The sequence below is a fragment of the Lepisma saccharinum genome, chromosome 24, assembly GCF_977018435.1.
Source record: "Lepisma saccharinum chromosome 24, izLepSacc3.1, whole genome shotgun sequence".
Taxonomy (NCBI): Eukaryota; Metazoa; Arthropoda; class Insecta; order Zygentoma; family Lepismatidae; genus Lepisma; species Lepisma saccharinum.
In genome coordinates, this window is record NC_139252.1 from 25,045,354 (window position 1) to 25,065,121 (window position 19,768).

At 35.7% G+C, this 19,768-nt stretch overlaps 1 protein-coding gene across 2 annotated transcripts in view; it reads left to right on the top strand.

The window, feature by feature from the left end:
• Positions 1–5,569: 5,569 nt before the first annotated feature.
• Positions 5,570–19,768, top strand: part of DhpD (guanine deaminase) — a 68,535-nt gene continuing 54,336 nt past the window's right edge. The window contains exons 1-2 of one of the 2 annotated variants that reach the window (XM_083111050.1): positions 5,570–5,636; positions 18,397–18,510. Coding sequence is in view for 1 of the 2 variants with exons in the window: in XM_083111049.1 (XP_082967175.1) it covers positions 5,819–5,824; positions 18,397–18,510 (120 nt within the window). In the remaining variant the exon portion in view is untranslated. Of the gene's footprint in view, positions 5,637–5,694; positions 5,825–18,396; positions 18,511–19,768 lie in introns of those variants that run through there. The other variant, XM_083111049.1, reaches the window with a different exon arrangement.

The following is a 19,768-nucleotide window of genomic DNA, read 5'->3' on the forward strand; positions in this document are numbered from 1 at the left end:
AAGAAATAATGCATACTCTGGTATTTCCGGTGACATTACAAATAGGAATTATAATCAGGATGCTATAACTTCTCAGTTACCTAACAGTAGTCAGAATGGAAGAATTTTCTACAATAGGCAAGCGCAGTATTCAAGTGAGCCTGTTCTCGCTCCTACTTACAGTCAACCTGTTAATGTGACTTCATTACAACCACAAAATGCATCTACAACTTCTGGAACATCAAATTCAACTTCTGGAAATGTATCAAGGACCTTTACACAACAATCTGGTATTGGAACATCTTACCAATCAACAACAAATTTAAATTAAAGGAGCGGATGGAAGTGCCTCGTTCACTCTGCTTTCTTTCAGAGAGGCCAAATTTGAACAAACGAAATTCATTTCAAACACAGGAAATTTTGAATGTACGTGATGATAAAGACTTAATATCGGAACCACTACAAGTGATTTTTTTATTGGAATGGTTTGAAGAATAACCTGAGTGGACTGTTAGTGATTATGATATTCCGGTTCCATTAACTGAAGTTCCAGTTATTCATGGAATTATTTGTCAAATACCTGTAGTTTGTATTATAGATTCTGGAAGTCAAGCAAATGTTCTAAATTTTGACGTTTGGTGTAAACTATCGTCTTTGATTGGCAACATTAAACTGGATAACGTGGAAGATGTAAAACTCACCGGTTTCGCTGGATCCAAGAAGTGTAAAGTTGTTGGCAGTAAAATTATTAATCTGCAGATAAAGCACGAATACTTTTCTATGGAATTTTTTGTTCTTAAAGAGTTGAATGCCGATGTCATTTTAGGAGTTCCATTTTTGAGGAAATATAAAGCTGTAATTGATTTTAAAGAAGGGAATGTAAGTTTGCTAAATGATAAAGGAAAGGAAGTTTCCTCTGTTTTAACTCGGCAATATTCTTCTACAGAAGATTCGAAATATTGTACAAAGTCTAACTTTTGTTCCGAAGTTATATTAAATGATAATGAAAGTTATCCATGTAGATTGTTACGTGATGCGTCAACTTTGAATGATGATATAGAATATATGCCAGCTAAGAAGTCCATTTATGAGTCTGTTTTTAGAAATGATAATTTAGACAATTTGCAGAAAGCTGATTTATTCAAACTTCTGTCGTATTATCACGTACAATTTTCAGATAAACCTAGAAAAGCAATTGTTGAACCTTACAAGATTCAATTAGATACCGTAACACCTATTACAAGCACACCTTATCCCATACCAATATCAAGGAGACAACGTTTAGAAGAAGAGCTTTCAAAGTGGGAGAAATGGGGAATTATTTACCAGGATTCTTCACCATATCTTAACCCTCTACATATAGTGCCAAAGCAAGGAGGTCTTTGGAGACCTGTGATCGATTTTAGGAAACTTAATCAACATGTTATCTCTCCACAAGTGAGGGTAGAAGCAATTAACGAAATGTTACAGAGGTTCCTAGGATATGTTCACTTTTCTTCAATTGATTTATCATGCGGTTATTTTCAAATACCGTTGACTGAAGATTCATATCCTTACACAGCTTTTTCTTATAGAGGCAGACAATATCTTTTCCGCTATCTTCCGTTTGGGATTCGATCAGCAGTCTCAGTGTTCCAGGACAGGATGAATAAAATATTCTCCACCGATTGCAGAAATTTTGTTGTTTGTTATTTGGATGATATTCTAATTTTCAGCAAAGATTGGTCTCAACATATGCAACATGTAGAACTAGTTTTACAAAAGATAAAGGGTGTCAATATGTTTATTAAATTTTCCAAATGTAAGTTTGCTTACAAAGAAATCTGCTTCCTTGGACACATAGTGTCCGGTGATAAAATTATGGTTGATCCTGCAAAGAATTCAGCAATTATTAATTTTCCAATTCCAACAAACAAACGCTCTTTGAGAAGGTTCTTAGGATTGGCTAATTGGAGGCGAAAGTTTATTGAAGGATTTGCTGAAGTGGCACAGCCTTTGTATGATCTGTTGAAAAAGGAATCAAAATGGCAATGGAATGATGTTCATGCTTCAGTTTTTGAAAACCTCCGCAAGTTACTGATATCTCCAAAGGCTTTGTATCAACCAGATTTCACGAAGCCTTTCAATGTCAACACAGACGGTTCGAAGAAAGGAATAGGAGCTGTTCTATGGCAAGACTCAACTGAAAATTCTGAAGAAGGACCACGTATAATTCAATACGTTAGCAGATCTCTTAAAGGCAATGAGTTAACATACAATACTCACGAGATTGAATGCTTAGCGATATTATTTGCTTTTGAAAAATTCTACATTTACATAGCTGGAACTAAAGTGAAATTGTTTACCGATCACCAATCTTTGTCTTGGCTAGAATCTACTAAAACTTTGAATCCACGATTAAATCGTTGGAGTTTGAAATTACAAATGTTTGATTATAATTTATATCATGTGCCGGGAAAATCTAATGAAGCTGCAGATGCTTTAAGCAGATATCCTGATTTAAGTACAGGCTTTCCAACTCTATCGGAACTATATGTAAATAACATAAGTCTTGATTTTCTTGACGAAGATAGTGTAAGATTTTGGCAAGAAAGTCAAAATTCGGATTCTTATTGCAGCGCCATTCTACAAAAGTTACAAAATGGGAATTTGTCACAGAATATAATATTCGATTCAAGATAATATATTATTCCTGAAACATTTGAAAGAAGACAAGTGGAAACTTGTAGTACCTATTATTGTTGTACCCAAAATTCTTCATAAATTACATGACTTACAAGGTCATTTTGGATACTATAAACTATTTAATAAGTGCAGAAGTTTATATTATTGGCCTAAAATGAAAGTTAGTATCAAGCAGTATTTGAACGACTGTCTAACATGCGCAAAAACTAAACAAGCTCACACAAAAATTAGTAAGGATGAATTGCATGTACTACTCCACATGATATGTTATCAATAGATCTTGTTGGACCGTTACCCAAATCACAAGGATATAGTTACATATTAACAATAGTTGACACGATGTCCAAATTTCTAATGGCTTATCCGTTAAGGAAGGCAACGTCACGTGAAATAATTAACAAATTCAAGCTCCAGTATTTTTACCACTATCCAGCATGTAAGGTAATATTATCAGATAACGGTTCCCAATTTAAATCACAAGAGTGGAAGTTATATATAGATGACTGTAACATAAAACATATCACCACGTCAGTTTATTCGCCTTTCGCAAATCCTGTGGAAAGGTACAACAAAGAGTTAATACGATTGTTACGATTATATACTTCGCAAAATCATCAGGACTGGGTAAAATATTTGAATCATGTAACAGGACTTCTAAATAATTCAGTTTCGGAAATAACAGGTTTCACACCTAGTGAACTTTTCCTTCATCACGAATTAAAAGATTCAATTCTCAATCAAATTAACTGGCCAGATGATTTAAAGTTTGTGCCCTGGAAACACAAGTGTTTTATCGCCAAAGCACGTATTAAGGAAAGATATAAGTCCAAACCTATTGAGTGTGATGCAAATAAATTGAAGATAGTCCCAGGTGATATTGTTTTAGTGAAAAATCATGAACATAGTAGTGCAATTAACAAGAAAATTCACAAGTTTATGGAATTATGGCTTGGACCCTATGTAGTTGATGCTGTGAAAAACAATTATACAATTTTGATGTCTATGGACGGAAAGAAGATAACAACAAGGCAGAACTTGTCAAATATCAAGAAATTTAATTGTTCTGATGAAAAAAAGGAAGAATTGCTTAAACTAATGTAATTGTCATGAAGTGATGCATAAGTAGCTGTAAATTCGAAAACTAAGATGACATTTTCAGAACTTTAGTTAAAAGAGTATTGTAAATTTGTGAATTGGTTCATTATGTCAAGTGAACTCTTTCATTATCCTGACGAGTGTATATTAAAAGCAGGACCCAAATCTTATATATTATATATATAAAAAAAAATGTTATCTTCATTTTTTTTTACCAGGAGAAGGGGAGAGATTGAGACTGTCCTATTCTCAAATTGTCATGTTCAAAGTTAATATTATTTATGTTATTGATGTTGTTTTAACTAATGCATGTTTGTTTTATATATATATTGTTATAATCATCTTAACACGCTGTATAAAATACAAGAAATCAAATTGCTGTAACCATAGCAACGAGAAATAATAAGTACTAAAATGGTGATGGAAGTAGTGAGATTTTCTGCGCCTGTATTGTATTTATTTTAATTATAACGGTTATCGTTAATTACGCAATTTTATTTGCATTGATAATTGTTCTGCAAGATTAAGCGCAGCGACGCAAATGTATAATCATGACGAAAGGTGGTCTATGTGGGTCGAACCAGAGATGGCATCATAGTGCGGCACGGGGGGTGGGCGTCCCAGTTCACAGCCGAACGAGTGCACGAAAGATTGATTGATTGATTTAGTTTATTTTACTTCGCGTTTTGTGCCTCTTGGCTAATTTGCGAAGATGGGGATGAGTGATGAAATTGATGAATGGACATTCGCAAACAACCAAGCCCGAGCGAGATTGGAACCCGGCACCCTTGGCGTCGCAGCGCGATGTACTAGCCATTCGGCCACAGGGTCCGGCTAGAGTGCACGAAAGAGCCAGATCTGGCTCCAAGAGAGCTGAGTTGGCACACTGCCATGAACGGAAGGGCTTGGGAAGACTGCCGTGGAAATTGTATCGCATGCCCTTAACACCGTCTATAATAAACCTAACTTCTCTCGTAGTTAGGTTACGTTCTGCTAGCATTAAAATAAGGCCGAGTCTGCTGCCACGCACGTGTCAGCAGCAAGAATAAGCGTCAAATTTGCTCCTGCCACGTAATTCGTCTGCTAAGAGGATGTTACAAATCTTAAGAACAGATTAAGACGAGATAAATGCAAGTTTATGATTAGTAGGAATGAATGTACAGGTCACTTAGAACTTTTTTATTTAGAAAGCATTTAGCGATATTATTTTAATGCTAACAGAACCTAACCTAACCACGAGAGCATTTAGGTTTATTATTAGAAGAATGCTGAGGGACCTAATCTTAAAACATTTTTGTGAAAGTAATCGTTACAACTTCACAGTATGTGTTACAGACGTAATTGCATACATAGCATGATGAAATCATTCTATGATGAAATCACGATAAAACAAAGACCGAGACTGCTGCCACGCGCATCTCTTTTGAATTTCCAGCAGAAAAAGAACGTGGCAGCAGACACTGCCTTAAAATAATATCGCTAAATGCTTTCTAAAAAAAAAAGGTTCTAAATTACCTGTACATTCATTCCCACTAGTCATAAACTTGCATTTTTCTCGTCTTCATCTGTTCTTAAGTTTTGTAATATCCTCTTAGCAGACGAATTACGTGGCAGGAGCAAATTTGACGCTTATTCTTAAGCTGACACGCAGTTGGCAGCAGTCTCGGCCGAAAAAAAAACAACATATTTTACTCCCTTTAAAATCAGGTTTGGTAACACTGTTTGCAGACGAGCCAAAAATGAATCTCTACTTTTGGCACGTCTCTTCGATGCGTTATACATAAGTAAGGCCTTTGAATCAGACCACCAAACCAGAACTACCCAATCTACTGAAGAAAATATCATTACGGTCATTTTCCCACATTTGAAATAGAAATGTTAGTATTCTACGTTCATGTTTGTTTGGAAGTGGTGTTATCAGTTGTAGTGTTGCATCAAAGGGCGGAGCTTGCGAAAAGGAGTACTCTAATCTGTGGCATATAAAAGTGCAACAGGTTTTACCTTCACTTAGTACATAAACTAGTTTAGTTTTCCAAGTCAGATAATCGACTCGCAGCTGATGGGCGTAAGTTAAAATATTTGATTATAGAAAGACAATACTTCCGTATTTCCATGTGTCAAAAGTTCAGTAGAATAGTATGACAAGGAAAATATAATCCTTACATAGTTGATAATGCTGATTTACAATCGACGCAGTACTTGTTTACAGAACCACACAACCCAATTAAAATGTAGTCATTCATGAAAAGAATAAGGTTTTCAAACATCCCATATCCCCCATACATACGTAATCATTTTTGAGTCCACTCTATGCACAAAAAAGATTAATCGGGACTGGACCTACAGTTTAAAGTGGGATCCGAACCACTATGTTCCTCCACCGGGTCGAATAGAATAGAATACTTGGTAAATTTCTCGTATCGGACAAACGGATTTCTTCAAATTTACAGGAGAAATTACTTACCGAATGCAGTTTCTTTATACTTGTGGAAGTTCGGGAAGTGTTTTCTCGCATCGTTCATTGAATTTTGCCGGTAAATCATCTATTTTTCGATATAAAGATGTTTATTACAGCGAATGCAATTGAAAAATAGTACTCTATTTTGATTACAATACAAGCCATGTACAAAAACTCCTTTTACAGCTCTGTGATGCATTATGAGTAGACATTTACATTTTACAGAGCCTGACGGAAGTGTTCTTCAAATTCCGTGACACTATATATACAATATCGTACTAATATATTATTAATGTGTTTAGCAAACTGCTTGTTTTCCAAATTACGTATAGAAGCTGGTAGCAAATTGAATAATCTCATTCCATTATGTTTAAAATTTACTGAGTCTTGCATAGTCAACGTACAGCATTTCTATATTCAGATTGTGCCTTATACCGCTTATACTGTAGTCATGTACCTGATCATATAACTTCTGGTCTTCAACACTTTTTGCTATTCTCACTATAAGGTAACAGTAGTATTCACACCTATTTTTAATTTAAAGTAACTTCGGTACCAGTTTCATAGATCGGAGACACATTAAAATCAGATATTTTGTGTTTCGCATGGTTCTACCAATTGTGGGCCAAAGTTCCTTTTGTCTTATTGCGATTTCATCATGCTACGAATGCAATTTTTACATGGTTCGATTTCGATGTACTTTTGTTAACACATACTGTGGAGTTTTTACTTAAGGTTTTGTTCAATATATGCTTTTGTGGTTAGGTTAGGCAGGCTAGGTTTGGTTCCCTTACCATTAAAATAAAATCCCTAAATGCTTTCTACTAAGGTTCCGATTTACTTCTACATTCATTCCCATGCTTCTACGATATTTACTGTCGCTTGTCAAGGGTGAATATCTTGTCCATAAGGTAATTTTCAAGTTGTTTTTTTTTCAACTTTTTTTTGAGTCCAAACAGTGCTCATTATTTTAAGGAAGGTTCAAATTTCGTGTGACAAAAATTTCCAAAAGGCCAAAGTTCCTTTTGTTTTGTTTTATTGCAATTTTATCATGCTACGTGTGCAAATTATACATGGTTCGATTTCGATTTATGTCTGTTAACACATACAGCAGAGTTTTAGCAATTACTTACTGAGTGTTTCTTTGACACTGGTTTTTCATTTCCCAATACATGCCTCGTAGTTAGGTTAGACAGGCAGGTTTAGTTCCCATAGCATTTAGTAATAACCCTTAATGCTTTCGTAGTTAGGTTAGGTGGGCAGGTTTAGTTCCCTTAGCATTAAAATAAGATCCAGAAATGCTTTCTCCCACTGTACCATCAAGAAAGTCTGAACAATATTTTTAGTAGCTGTTGATGTTGGCTAAAACAAAGTAATATAATTTTTTTGCCCTTGATCTTGACCCTCTGTAGCCCTTCGAGAGAGTTAAATATTTATTAAATGTTTAGTATCCCCGAAATGTCTGAAATTATTTTTTCTTCTTCTTTTTCACATTGGTACTTACATATTCTGCATTCCTAAGGTTTCTTGAAGTTGCCATTTCGTTGTGTTGCACACAATTTGGTGGAGAAATCTTGACTAGCGTTGTCCATGATCAGTAGTTATGCAGTGTTGCAACCTTCTTCATCGGAAAATACCTACTTTTGTGTTACTGATTTTGTATTTTTTTTCCAGGTTCGAAAACCCCACGAACCATTCATAAGTAGCCCCAAATACCATGCACGGCAAGGTTAGGTCAGGTTCAGTTAGGTTATGCAAGATAGTTAAAATTGTCATGTCCGTAGAAAACAATGGTGTGGTTGGAAACACTGACTGGGGGTTACATCATCGAATGCATGCAACATTTGATTCATGTAGTGGAAGGACATAGAGGCAACAGCTTTCGTGCATTGGAGATACATTAATCTTCAAAAATACATGATAATAAAAATAAATTAAGTGATGGGAAAAAACACTTCCATAACCATTCAAAAGTGTACGGAAAGTCAGTTCGGTAAGTACTTTCTCCTGTAAAATTGAAGAAATACGTTCTGGGTATACTAAAATTTTACCAAATGTTTTGCATGGCTCACAAAGATCATGTTGTTTATTAACATATTCAGTTGTTTTTAATCTCACAGAAATGCATTATTGTGAACGACAGTATGTCTGTTAACTTAGCATGAAGCAGAACAACTCAAAGGCTTTGCACAAGTGACTATTGCACCTGACACGACATTTCACAACAGCAACAGATGGGACATTGCATTCTTTAGCTATTTCAGTGTGTATACAACCAGTTTTTACTCATAAAAAGCAGTGAAAAATACTCTGAGATGGCAGGTTTTTACTTACGCACTCCACACTTTAGGATCAAATATCTCCATTATTTGTGTTTTCCAGATGCTGGAACCAATTTTATATTACGTAAAACATCGAAATCTCTCGATTAAATAGAAGTTCTACATAATTCGAAGGGGTACAGTGTTTCAACAGATCCAGAATTTTAAATTCTCATTCCGCCATTCTTACAATAATTATTTACACAGAGTTCTTACATATCAACAAGGATTTTTAAAAAGTAAATTTAACATGAATATTGTCTCTTGTGAACAAAACATCAGTAATGATGAACATCAGAATAGCAAAGACAGTTAAAAAGTAGGGATGAGGTACCAGTGGTATTGGTATCGGAAAGTACCTATCGGTTGGAATTTATACACAGAGACTTTAGCTGCATTTTGGGCCCCACAAAAGTGTCAAGTATAATTATCCTGGAAATTATGCAAAATTCCAAGTTTCTCGTTATTTTATACAGTTTCGTGTGAAAAAATATTTTGTGTTGACATAACATGTAATTTAATATTCTAATGTAATTTTTGTATATTTTAAAGCAAAAATCTTAGTCAATTGATGCATATATTAAGAGTAAAATACTTACACAATATTGTTAATAAATATTGTGAATAACTATAAATTGTTACAATTTTCAAGTATTGGTATAGGTGAGTGTATCATCATCAGTATCAGTTCAAAGTGGTATCGCTCAGCCCTATTAAGAAGTATCACTAAGTCTTTTCTACTGGAAATTATGATTTTAAAAGTAGCTTATGGGTCATTCCATGGCAAATCACCGAAATGGTAGTCGCCACTACATCTCCAATTTTAATAAAATTTTGCACAAATGTATGTCTGAGGGTATTATGGAAAACTGTAAAATTATTTATGTCTACGGTCATTAGTTTGGGCTACAGGACTGATTAAAGTTACCGTCTCAGTGTGTAGTGACGTGGTAACGTACAGTGCGAAGGTACAAGATAAATGCTTGTAGCGTAACAAAAATAAATGACATATGATTTCTAGTTGTTGTATTATGTAAAGGAAATATATACAATGACAAAAAGTTAAATTTGGTGACAACTATATTAATTTGTGGTTGTCTTTTTCATAACTGAAAAAGCAACTTCCCACACATATATGTGGTATATATGTGGAAATCTAGGTCATATTTTAAAGTGGAAGGAAAAAAAGTGCAATCTTGATAGTTCTCACAAGAACAGTTCCCAAAGTGTGGGGTCTCCACACTAAAAAGGAAGACTGCAATATATTTCCTTCTTGCTTAAAAAGTGTGTCAGGTATGTTAAAAATATGAAAAAGCTAAAAAAAGCACTCTTTTTGGGTTCAAAGTTCCATATGAGGGAAAGATATCAAGACGAAATGAGTGGCAGTAAAATATTGTACTATTCAAACATGCTCCTCAGGAGAAATTTCATGATTGCACTCTGAACCATTTTCATAGAATACTGAATTATGTGTACTGCCGTTCTGCTAATATCTGCTTTCACATATAATGCGTAATTGAGTTTTCCTTTCAAATATTTCAGGTTGCTGTACCTCGACCCATGCACTCACACCTGTAAAAAGAGTATATTCCAAAACAAAAAAGTTAATTGTGAAACAATTGTGCATTTTGATACTCATTTGTTTCATGTGAATTTCAGGACTCTCTTGTTTTCCCGCCAAATCTATTGTGTGATATGAGGCTGGCTTCTGGTGGTGTACCGTAATGTTTTGGTGAGAGCAGTGGTGTTTTTCAATTATTTAGTGTGAATAACAGTAAGACTTGTTAACAAACTGTACTTAGAGACAGGAAGACATTCATTCTGTGTGTGATAACTCAAAGTGAAATAAACACAGACATGGCATTACCTCAGGGCTGTGTGCCACATGAACCCTCAGTGCAGTGCAGTGTAGGCTTGAAGACAGACAGTGCTTGTCACCTACATCACTACACACCAAAAACAGGAACTGTATTGGTAAGCACCCTGCCAGGTTTAGATCAAGAACTGTTGAAATTTAGAGTAGGTAGTGTAGATAACATTTGTTTCCAACATGCAAAGGTTTACTTGCAAAAATATTCTCACATATTTGGTTCTCATTGTTGCGACCCACTTTCCTATCACAAGGGTCCTTGTAAGAAGTCATTAAGGACAATTACTGTAGAAACAGCAAGGATATATTGTGGTAAACTCCTGGGCAAAAATTGTGTGGAAAATGTGAGACACGCGTGAAAGAAACACCATACCATCCTGAAGATTTGGGTAATGTTGATGAGGTAAATGACAGTGATTATGTCCCAGACAGCAGTGCTAGTCCATTGAAGAGACTGAATTCAAGTCTGCATGAAATACAAGTATCTCCCATGAAGACACTGACTCATGTGAACAAAGAGAAGAGGAAAAGGTATGGAAAAGCAAAAATGAAACAAATACAATCTTATTATTTTCCTGTAGTTTACGGTTATTACAAGCATAAGAAAACAGTTTTTCTTCTTTGTGACGTTTCAGGAGAACACACGCTCCTTTCATCAGACATTTATTTTCATTTTGACTAAAGATACAGTTATAACAATGGTTAGTAATTTTTAAACAAAAAGAATCTGTTATATAATGGATGTTGTCAATGTTACATTGTTGTAATATAGCAACTTAACTGTGAAAAAAACAGTCTGTTTTATTTTTATTTAAATTATGAATCCAAAATATCATCAGGCAATTCAAATTCATCATTGTTTTCACAAAGTCTCTTGATGTTTTCTGTTACATTAAATTTTAAAGATGGTGGCTTACTCCATTTGTGAAAAAGAAAACTCCATACTGGATCTATGTTACCATTTTCATTATTTAATTTATTCCAGTGTTCTTCTGCAATGAACGAAGCTTCCCAGACATTCAACTCTGTGTTTCCCGTTAATCTTTTTAAAACCCTTCTCTTTTTAATCAAATGCTTCTCTTCGATGATATGAGTTGACAAACCTGTTCTTGGGTTTAGATTTATAATGTCCAAATCGTGTTCGTGCCATCTTATTGCCATTTTCCTTGCTGTTTGTCCCACATAATCTTTTGAACATGAACAACTTATATTATATATTCCTGTGGTTTCCACATCTGGTAGAGAGTTTCTCATTTTGAATTCATTAAATGTACATTCCAAACTTCTTGGTGATTTAAAAACAATTTTGAAATTAAAACTTCTAAAAATTTTTGCAATTTTATGTGAGAATCCCTTGTGGAATGGAATGCACACAAATTTCTTTTCAACAGATTTTTCATCTTTGTCTGTATTTCTCTTTTCCTTTAGTTTTCTTGCAACTTGTTTTTTGATTTGGTTTATTCTGTTAGTGTGAAAACCATTTTCTTTTGCTATATTAAAGAGCCTTTCTTCTTCATTTTTGATATCCTCATCATTAGAACATAGTCTTTGTGCTCTCAGGAAAAAATTTAAAATACAATCTTGTGTCACAAAGCATGTTGCAGCAGTTTTACATATCCCTGAAGAGTCAGAAGAATCTGCTGAGGCTACAAAAACTCGTGCTGAACATGACCTAAACCTTCTCATGTCAGAACTTCAGCAGAAATTCATCAAGTCTTCAAGAGCTGAACAGCTTCAAATACTCACACTTACCCCTCATAGTTGGCAAACAACAAAGGTTAAAGAATATTTCAACACTACTGAGTACATGGTACGAACAGCCAAAAAACTGAAAGCTGAGAAAGGAATACTGGCACGGCCTTCACCAAAGACTGGCATTGCTCTGAATGGGGATACCATTGATGCTTGCCGCAAGTTTTATGAGAATGATGAAAACAGCCGAATATGTGCAGGAAAGAAAGATATCATTTCTGTGAAGGTTGACGGAGGAAGGGTGCATAAACAAAAGCGTCTGGTAATGTGCAATTTAAAAGAGTTGTATGCATTGTTTAAAAATGAACATCCAAACTTGCAAGTGGGGTTCTCAAAATTTGCCGAATTACGTCCAAAATGGTGTGTTCTTCCAGGAGCAGGTGGAACTCATAGTGTGTGTGTATGCATCATACACCAGAATATGAAGCTCATGCTGCACTCTGTTCAACCCCATGTCAAACTTCTTACTATAATGGAAAAATGTGTTTGTGATATATCAAATATGGAGTGTATGTTTGGTGAATGTACAAAACTGCTCAGGGAGCTACGAACTGCAGGACTACCTAGAAAATGTGTGTGCAGAACATGAGGAAATAACATACAAACAGTGGGTCACTACAGACAGGAGCACACTCACATCAGTCGTACAAACAATAGAAGAATTCATTGCTACTTTCCTTGAAAGAATTCCAGCCTTAACCAGACACCATTTTATATCCTCTGCACAAAGCCACTTTCTGTCGACAAGGAAATCATCGCTTGCAGATGATGAGTGCATCCTTCTAGTAGATTTCTCAGAGAATTATGCTTTTGTAGCCCAAGACGCTGTGCAAGGATTTCACTGGGAAAATTCTCAAGCCACACTTCATCCTTTTGTTGCCTATGTGCGGAATGAATTATGTGTTAGTACAGTTTCTCTGTGTGCTGTAAGTGATCACCTAATTCATGACACAGCATCCTTTTATTCCTTTCAACAAGAAGTTCTCTCAATTCTCAGAAAAAGATTCCCAGCTATACGGAAAATTGTGTATTTCAGTGATGGATCTTCTGCACAATACAAGAACAGGAAAAATTTATAAATCTCTGTCATCATGAGGAGGATTTTGGTTTGAAAGCAGAGTGGTACTTTTTTGCTAGTTGTCATGGGAAGGGACCTTCTGATGGTGTAGGTGCCACAGTGAAACGGTTGGCAACTAGGGCAAGCATACAAAGACCATACAACAATCATATTGTAACTCCTATGCAACTATGTGAATTTGCATCTACAATCAAGAACATTCAGGTTTTCTATGTCAGCTCTAAGGAAATTGAACAGCAAACAGACAAGTTAAAGCCACGATTTGCTCAAGCAACTCGCATTGAAGGAACAAGAAGTCTTCATTGTTTCATACCACTAACCAAAACACGCATGCTTACATCTCACATATCCAGCATGACTACAAGAACTGAAGTTAGTGTGATATCTAAAGAAGTTTCCAACGTGCCGGTAACACAAGGTAAAATAATGCTACACAGCTCATCATACGTTGCTTGTGTTTACAATTTGGAGTGGTGGTTGGGGATCATTACAGAAGTGTCTCATGACAACAGTGAATATCGTGTCAAATTTATGCACCCTCATGGACCTGCACAGAGTTTTACATGGCCGAGCAAGGAAGATTCATGTTGGCTTCCACACACTGACATTTTGCTCAGGATTTCACCACCTGGCACATTTACTGGGAGAACCTACACTCTGGATTCAGCAACTGTGCAACGTATTCACACTGCATTTGCGACATACAAATGAGTGTTTTCAGTTAACTAAATTGACAATCATCACTGTCAATGTAAAATTATGTTCCACATTGCAACTCTGATTGATCCCTTGAGATTACTTTCCACTTACAACTTCCAGTTGACTTGGGATATGATTATTGGAAACTTCCGTATTACGGACATTCTGCACTGCACGTATTTTGTATGTCCGCAATAGATACCAAATGAGGCAGAGTGCAATTTTCATATTTCCAGTAAATAATACCAAAGTTCAGGTGTTTCCAATTATACCACCTGCATAGTGTTGCCACCTTTCCCATTACAAGATTTTAACTCTTGAAATAGCCTCATTTTGCACATTCTTCCCCAAACATACTGTAAAAAGTGTCTGTAATTTATAACCAGAAACATTAAACAGCAATATGAGGTTATGTGCTGATGAACCATACATAGAAGTCATACTGTGACGAATATAAAGACTTTGGCTGATTTCCTCAGTATGGGGGAAATCAATAAATTTGTCTAATTTTCTGCCTCACATCTTAACGACAGTGAATTTCAACCACTATCTGGGCATACACATATAAAGGTAAGGCAAAATCTACATTGCGTTACAACTAAGTATACTTTACTTTGTACAATAAAGCAAAAATAAACTTTCTATCTCAGTTTGTTGTTTCTTAACAATTATGTGAAAATGTCGGTGTCTTGTATTTTTTTTGAAGGATCACATTCTTTAGAGGCACCCTGTACAATATGTATTACGTTTTGAAACGAGATATTTCACACAATGATATTTCCTTACTAACTCTAAACGTGCACAAAAGCTTGTTACAATCTGTTACTATGAGGCGACCCGTTTCCGGACAATTCTGGTGACTTCCCATGGAATGACCCTTATGGAAGCATCCGCACTTGTGAGCAAGAAGCCGGCCTTGGTTTACTTTCATCTGAGATACAGAAACTCAATGAGGTTTTGTGCTCGAGAGCAGATATTACATGATCATCTGTTGGAAGCATTAGCAGACATTATTTTAATGCTAAGAGCCCTAAACCTGACCTACCTAACCTAACAACGAAATCATTCATGGAAGTAAAATCCCTTTGCACCTCATGTGACAGATTTGATAATCAAAGACAACAGTAAATGAATGGCTACTTGCAAAGAGCCATCCTTGTTGAAATATATGGAGGAAAATGCTTGTCCACTACACACAGAGTAAGTAATCACTAGGGCCTGGATTCTCAGGTTTTAACCTATTTTATTCCTTACGTGGTAACGTAAGTACTTACGGAATTGAGTTTCTGTGTAATTTTGGAAGGTCGTGGAAGTGTTTTCTCGCATTTTTCAATGTATTTGGCAGCTAAATTATGTATTTTTCTATAATAATGTCCGTCCGATACACGAAAGCTGTTGCTTGCATTTCCATCCTTGTACTTGAACCGGATGTTGCGAGCATCTGATGACGTAATCCCTGGTAAGTGTTTCCTAACGCACAGTTTTTTCACTATATTGCCCAACCTAAAGCAACCTAACCTAACCTTACCATGATGGTGCATGGGGCTATTCATGGATGGTTATACGATCCAGAATGGTTTCTGGGGCTTTGCGGGAATGGTTTTTGGGGCTATTCGTGGATGGTCATACTATCCCGAATGGTTTTTTGGGCTATGCGTGAATGGTTTACGGGGTTATGCATAATTTTTCTGTTAAGAAGGTTGAAACACAACGCTAGTCAAGATTTGCCTGCCATTTTGCGTGTTTAGGAAGCGAGAAAAGAACGAACAATATTTACTCGATATGTCTACAATAGATACTAATTTAGTTTAAAAAAGCAAAATCCCTTGTTAAACAATGTTTTGCAATGCAGAATAGGTAAGTACGAATGTAAAAAAGTAGAGAATGAACGAGTTAGAGAGATTTCCCGCATATGACAGTTTTACCATATTTCGTTTTTAGCCATTTCTTAATGAAATATGTGAATCCTATAGGTCCTAAAAATGGCTAAAAGTAGTTAAGATCCTAAAAAGGGCTAAATTGAACTTTTCAGCTAAATAAATGTAAAGAAAATAAAAAAATGCTGAAACATTGTTTTGTTTCATCAGAGTGAACACATTGTTAACTGTACGGCAATATGAAAACATATTCTCTCTCCACTATTCTAACATATATTTTAGTTTTAACCATTTCTTAATGATATACATGAATCCTATAGGTCCTAAAAATGGCTAAGAGGAGTTCAGATCCTAAAAAAGGCTAAATTGAACTTTTCAGCTAAATAAATGTAAAAAAAAAAAAGTGCTTAAACCTTGTTTTGTTTCATCAGAGTGAACACATTGTTAACTGTACGGCAATATGAAAATATGAAAACATATTCTCTCCCCCCCCCCTCTCTCTCGCACACACACACAAACACAGAAGGGGAATGGAAATGAGAGAAGGGAAAGGGCATGAGAAAAGAAGGGAAGCAAAGTTGGCATTACAAAAGAAATAGCTTAACAATGACACATTTTACATTTTTATTATATTCTGTATTTTCTAAAAACTATGTTTTTTGTATGCTTTAAGTGTAATATGTGAAGGAAAATGTGTTTGCAGTATTGATGCTCATGTAAATGCAGATTTGTGATTGATTTCAATAAAAATATGGGTAGGTAAAAAATCCTAAAAAGGGCAAAATCATCTCTTTATAGAGCCTAAAATGATGTTTATAAAATCCTAAAAGTCCGGGCCCTAGTAATCAACTTTAGATGTAAGTGTTGACTATTGTGTCTATTTACTACTATATGCAGGGTGGCTACTCACAGGGAATTCCTTGAATTCTGGGAATTGTGCATGAATTATTTGCTCTGGAAATTCTACATGAATTTTTCTCTGTAGACGTGAAAGATTGCTACTTTTATTAATCCAAATCCCAATGAATTTATACATTTAAAAATGCCATTAAGTAATTTTTCACAGTTTAGTTTTTATATTTATTGAAGAAGGAAAATAAGGCTGCCTGGAAAATAAGACAGAATTCTCTCAATCTATTAACTTTGTTAGTGTCCTCCGCAAAATAATCAATCTAACAGTCGAATGATCATTGCAAGATATCTTGAAGTTAATTAGGTAAATTTAAGTTTGAAATTCTTATACAATTAACAATTTTTTCATAGATTTGTATATCCTGTAACATTTGTGACTTGTGCTTGTAGATACTATATTCAGAGTCTTGAGTATGTGCAATTACATCTTAAATGAAATATTTTAAATGTATATGCCATTTAATTGAATTAAATTAGAATTTTTGGGTACATTGGAATCACATAGACCCTTTATATTGTTAATATATTTCTGTATGTATGTGTGTGTTGGTGGTGAGAGGCGGTAGGTAATATGTAAGGTTGAAATGGAGAAAACATCTGCTTGTAGTCTTGAATTTTTGGGAAGTTCGTCTTGAAAACCGGGAATTATACTTGAATTTTACAATCGTCTAAAAGTGGCCACCCTGTATCTGGCAAGTGTTTGGAATACTAATAATAAGTACAGTAAAACCTCGTTAATCTGAACTAATGGGGGGATAAGTTGACTGGTTTAACAAAAGTCCGGATGAACTGAAATAACCTAAATGAACAGTAGAAAGTGCATTAAAACTCAGTTTATATCAACAAAACATGTTTATTATGGTGTACTTAAAAGGTATAGGCCTAAATACACTATACAGTACAGTAAAATGTAAAACAATACTGTACATACAATCCAGTATGAGGGTATTCCTGTGTCAATGCGGCTTCTTCCGAAAGCATTTTTTTTTTTTTTGCCTGTCCGGATTAAGCGAAGTCCGGCTTATCGGGATCTGGATTAACGAGGTTTTACTGTAATTGATTTCTTCTTTGTAGCTAATCAGTGGTGATTTATTCATCATGGAGTTTTGGACTATTAACCAGTGTTAATTTTTACAAAAAAATAAATTTTTTTACCTACGTTTCGGAGGCTGAATCTGCCTCCATCTTCAGGGTACCGTGTAGTCTGTTATGTTACATAAATGGTTGCCTAGGAGGAATTGTTCAAAGTGACCTAGGCTCCACCGCGTCTGCAGTTACAAGGACCTCTATATACGAAAAAAGTGCCAGGTAGATTATGAGTGGCCCAGGCTCCACTATGTCGTGACCTTCACGTGGTCAGTCGTGACCTCGACGTGGTCATTTGACATAGTGGAGCCTGGGCCACTCATAATCTACCTGGCACTTTTTTCGTATATAGAGGTCCTTGTAACTGCAGACGCGGTGGAGCCTAGGTCACTTTGAACAATTCCTCCTAGGCAACCATTTATGTAACATAACAGACTACACGGTACCCTGAAGATGGAGGCAGATTCAGCCTCCGAAACGTAGGTAAAAAAATTTATTTTTTTGTAAAAATTAACAGTGGTTAATAGTCCAAAACTCCATGATGTAATTGATTTGTATATATTTACATTTCTTCTCTCTTTCAGGAACCAGCTGGAACAGTTAATTCATATATATTTGTTGGACCTTTGGTACATTCAACAAATCTCAATCAAATAAAATGTGTACCACGCGGAGCTCTTGTTGTCAAGAATGGGAAGGTGTGTATGTAATGGAGGAATTATATTGTTGTTGTTATATGTGCAGTTTATCATATATGTAATATTACATTTACAAGGGTTAGGTGACAGCAGCAGCCTATAGGCCAAACTTCGCTCGCTTAATACAGAAATTTATTATTATTATTGTTCTTAATATTTACATTTATTTAATAATGCACATCCCTATGTGTATGGGTTTCAGTATAAAATCAAATTTAAATGCTATGATGAAATTTAATATTTTTCTGCTATTGTGAAAGTACAGAAAGCAAATTTTATGCAGTGTATACAGTGTATGATTTTAGAAGCAATATCGTGTGGGACCAAAAAGAGCCTGTCCATGGTGACCAACCTCGCAGGAGTGCAACTTTGTACAGTTGGTAAACTGCGGCATGCAAGTTAAACGCCGTGTTCCTTATTTTTTTTGCACCCAAGAAGTTTTCATAAAATTCAACACTTTAAGGTTCATCATTAGATGGGGCAATACATTTTGAACCTGACTGTCCGAGTCCCATAAATTTCCGTCGCCTACAGTGTTTCTTGAGGAAACACTGGGAAACAACATGCCTCGACACACACACACAATTACCCTTTCATTTTACTTCTGTCTGTTTTTATCATTGCCACCATGTTGAAACAAGCTAAGTTGTTGTGTCTTGGGAAAACAAAGGTGAGATAAAGTTCCCTGTGCATATAGCACCATTCCATGAAGGCATATTTAGAGGATGTGGGGGCTAAAATCTACTTGCCGTTCTTTTTGCTTTTCGGTGGTAAGCGATGGGGGTTAACAACACTGCAGGCTCGTCTTTGCGTCCGTGTTGTTAATGCATGTACTTCGCTCGTTTGCGTTCGGGGTGGTGATTGGTTTTTTGTGTTCGTTGTGCGTGTGTATGATCAGATGGCTTCTGGAACAGGAAGCGCTTTGCCATTACTTTCGGGACTAGAGACAAGTGTTGGACATGGTGCGAGAAAAATGTATCGTTGAAGAAGGACAAGGTTTGTAGGATATATAGGTGCGAGATGATTCTGGAAGTAAATTATGGAGCTGTAGGAAGGTTTCGATGTCAAAAAGATAGCTCCACGAACCATTCACGTTAGCCCCAAAAACCATACACGGGTAGCCCCACGAACCATTCACGGGGACGAGGTATGCCTACGAGGTTAGGTTAGGCCTGTTAGGTTAGGTTCCATTAGCACTCTATTCATCGAAAAATTCCCTCCGTACGTATAATTCCGCATATCTGGACAACAATGGTTT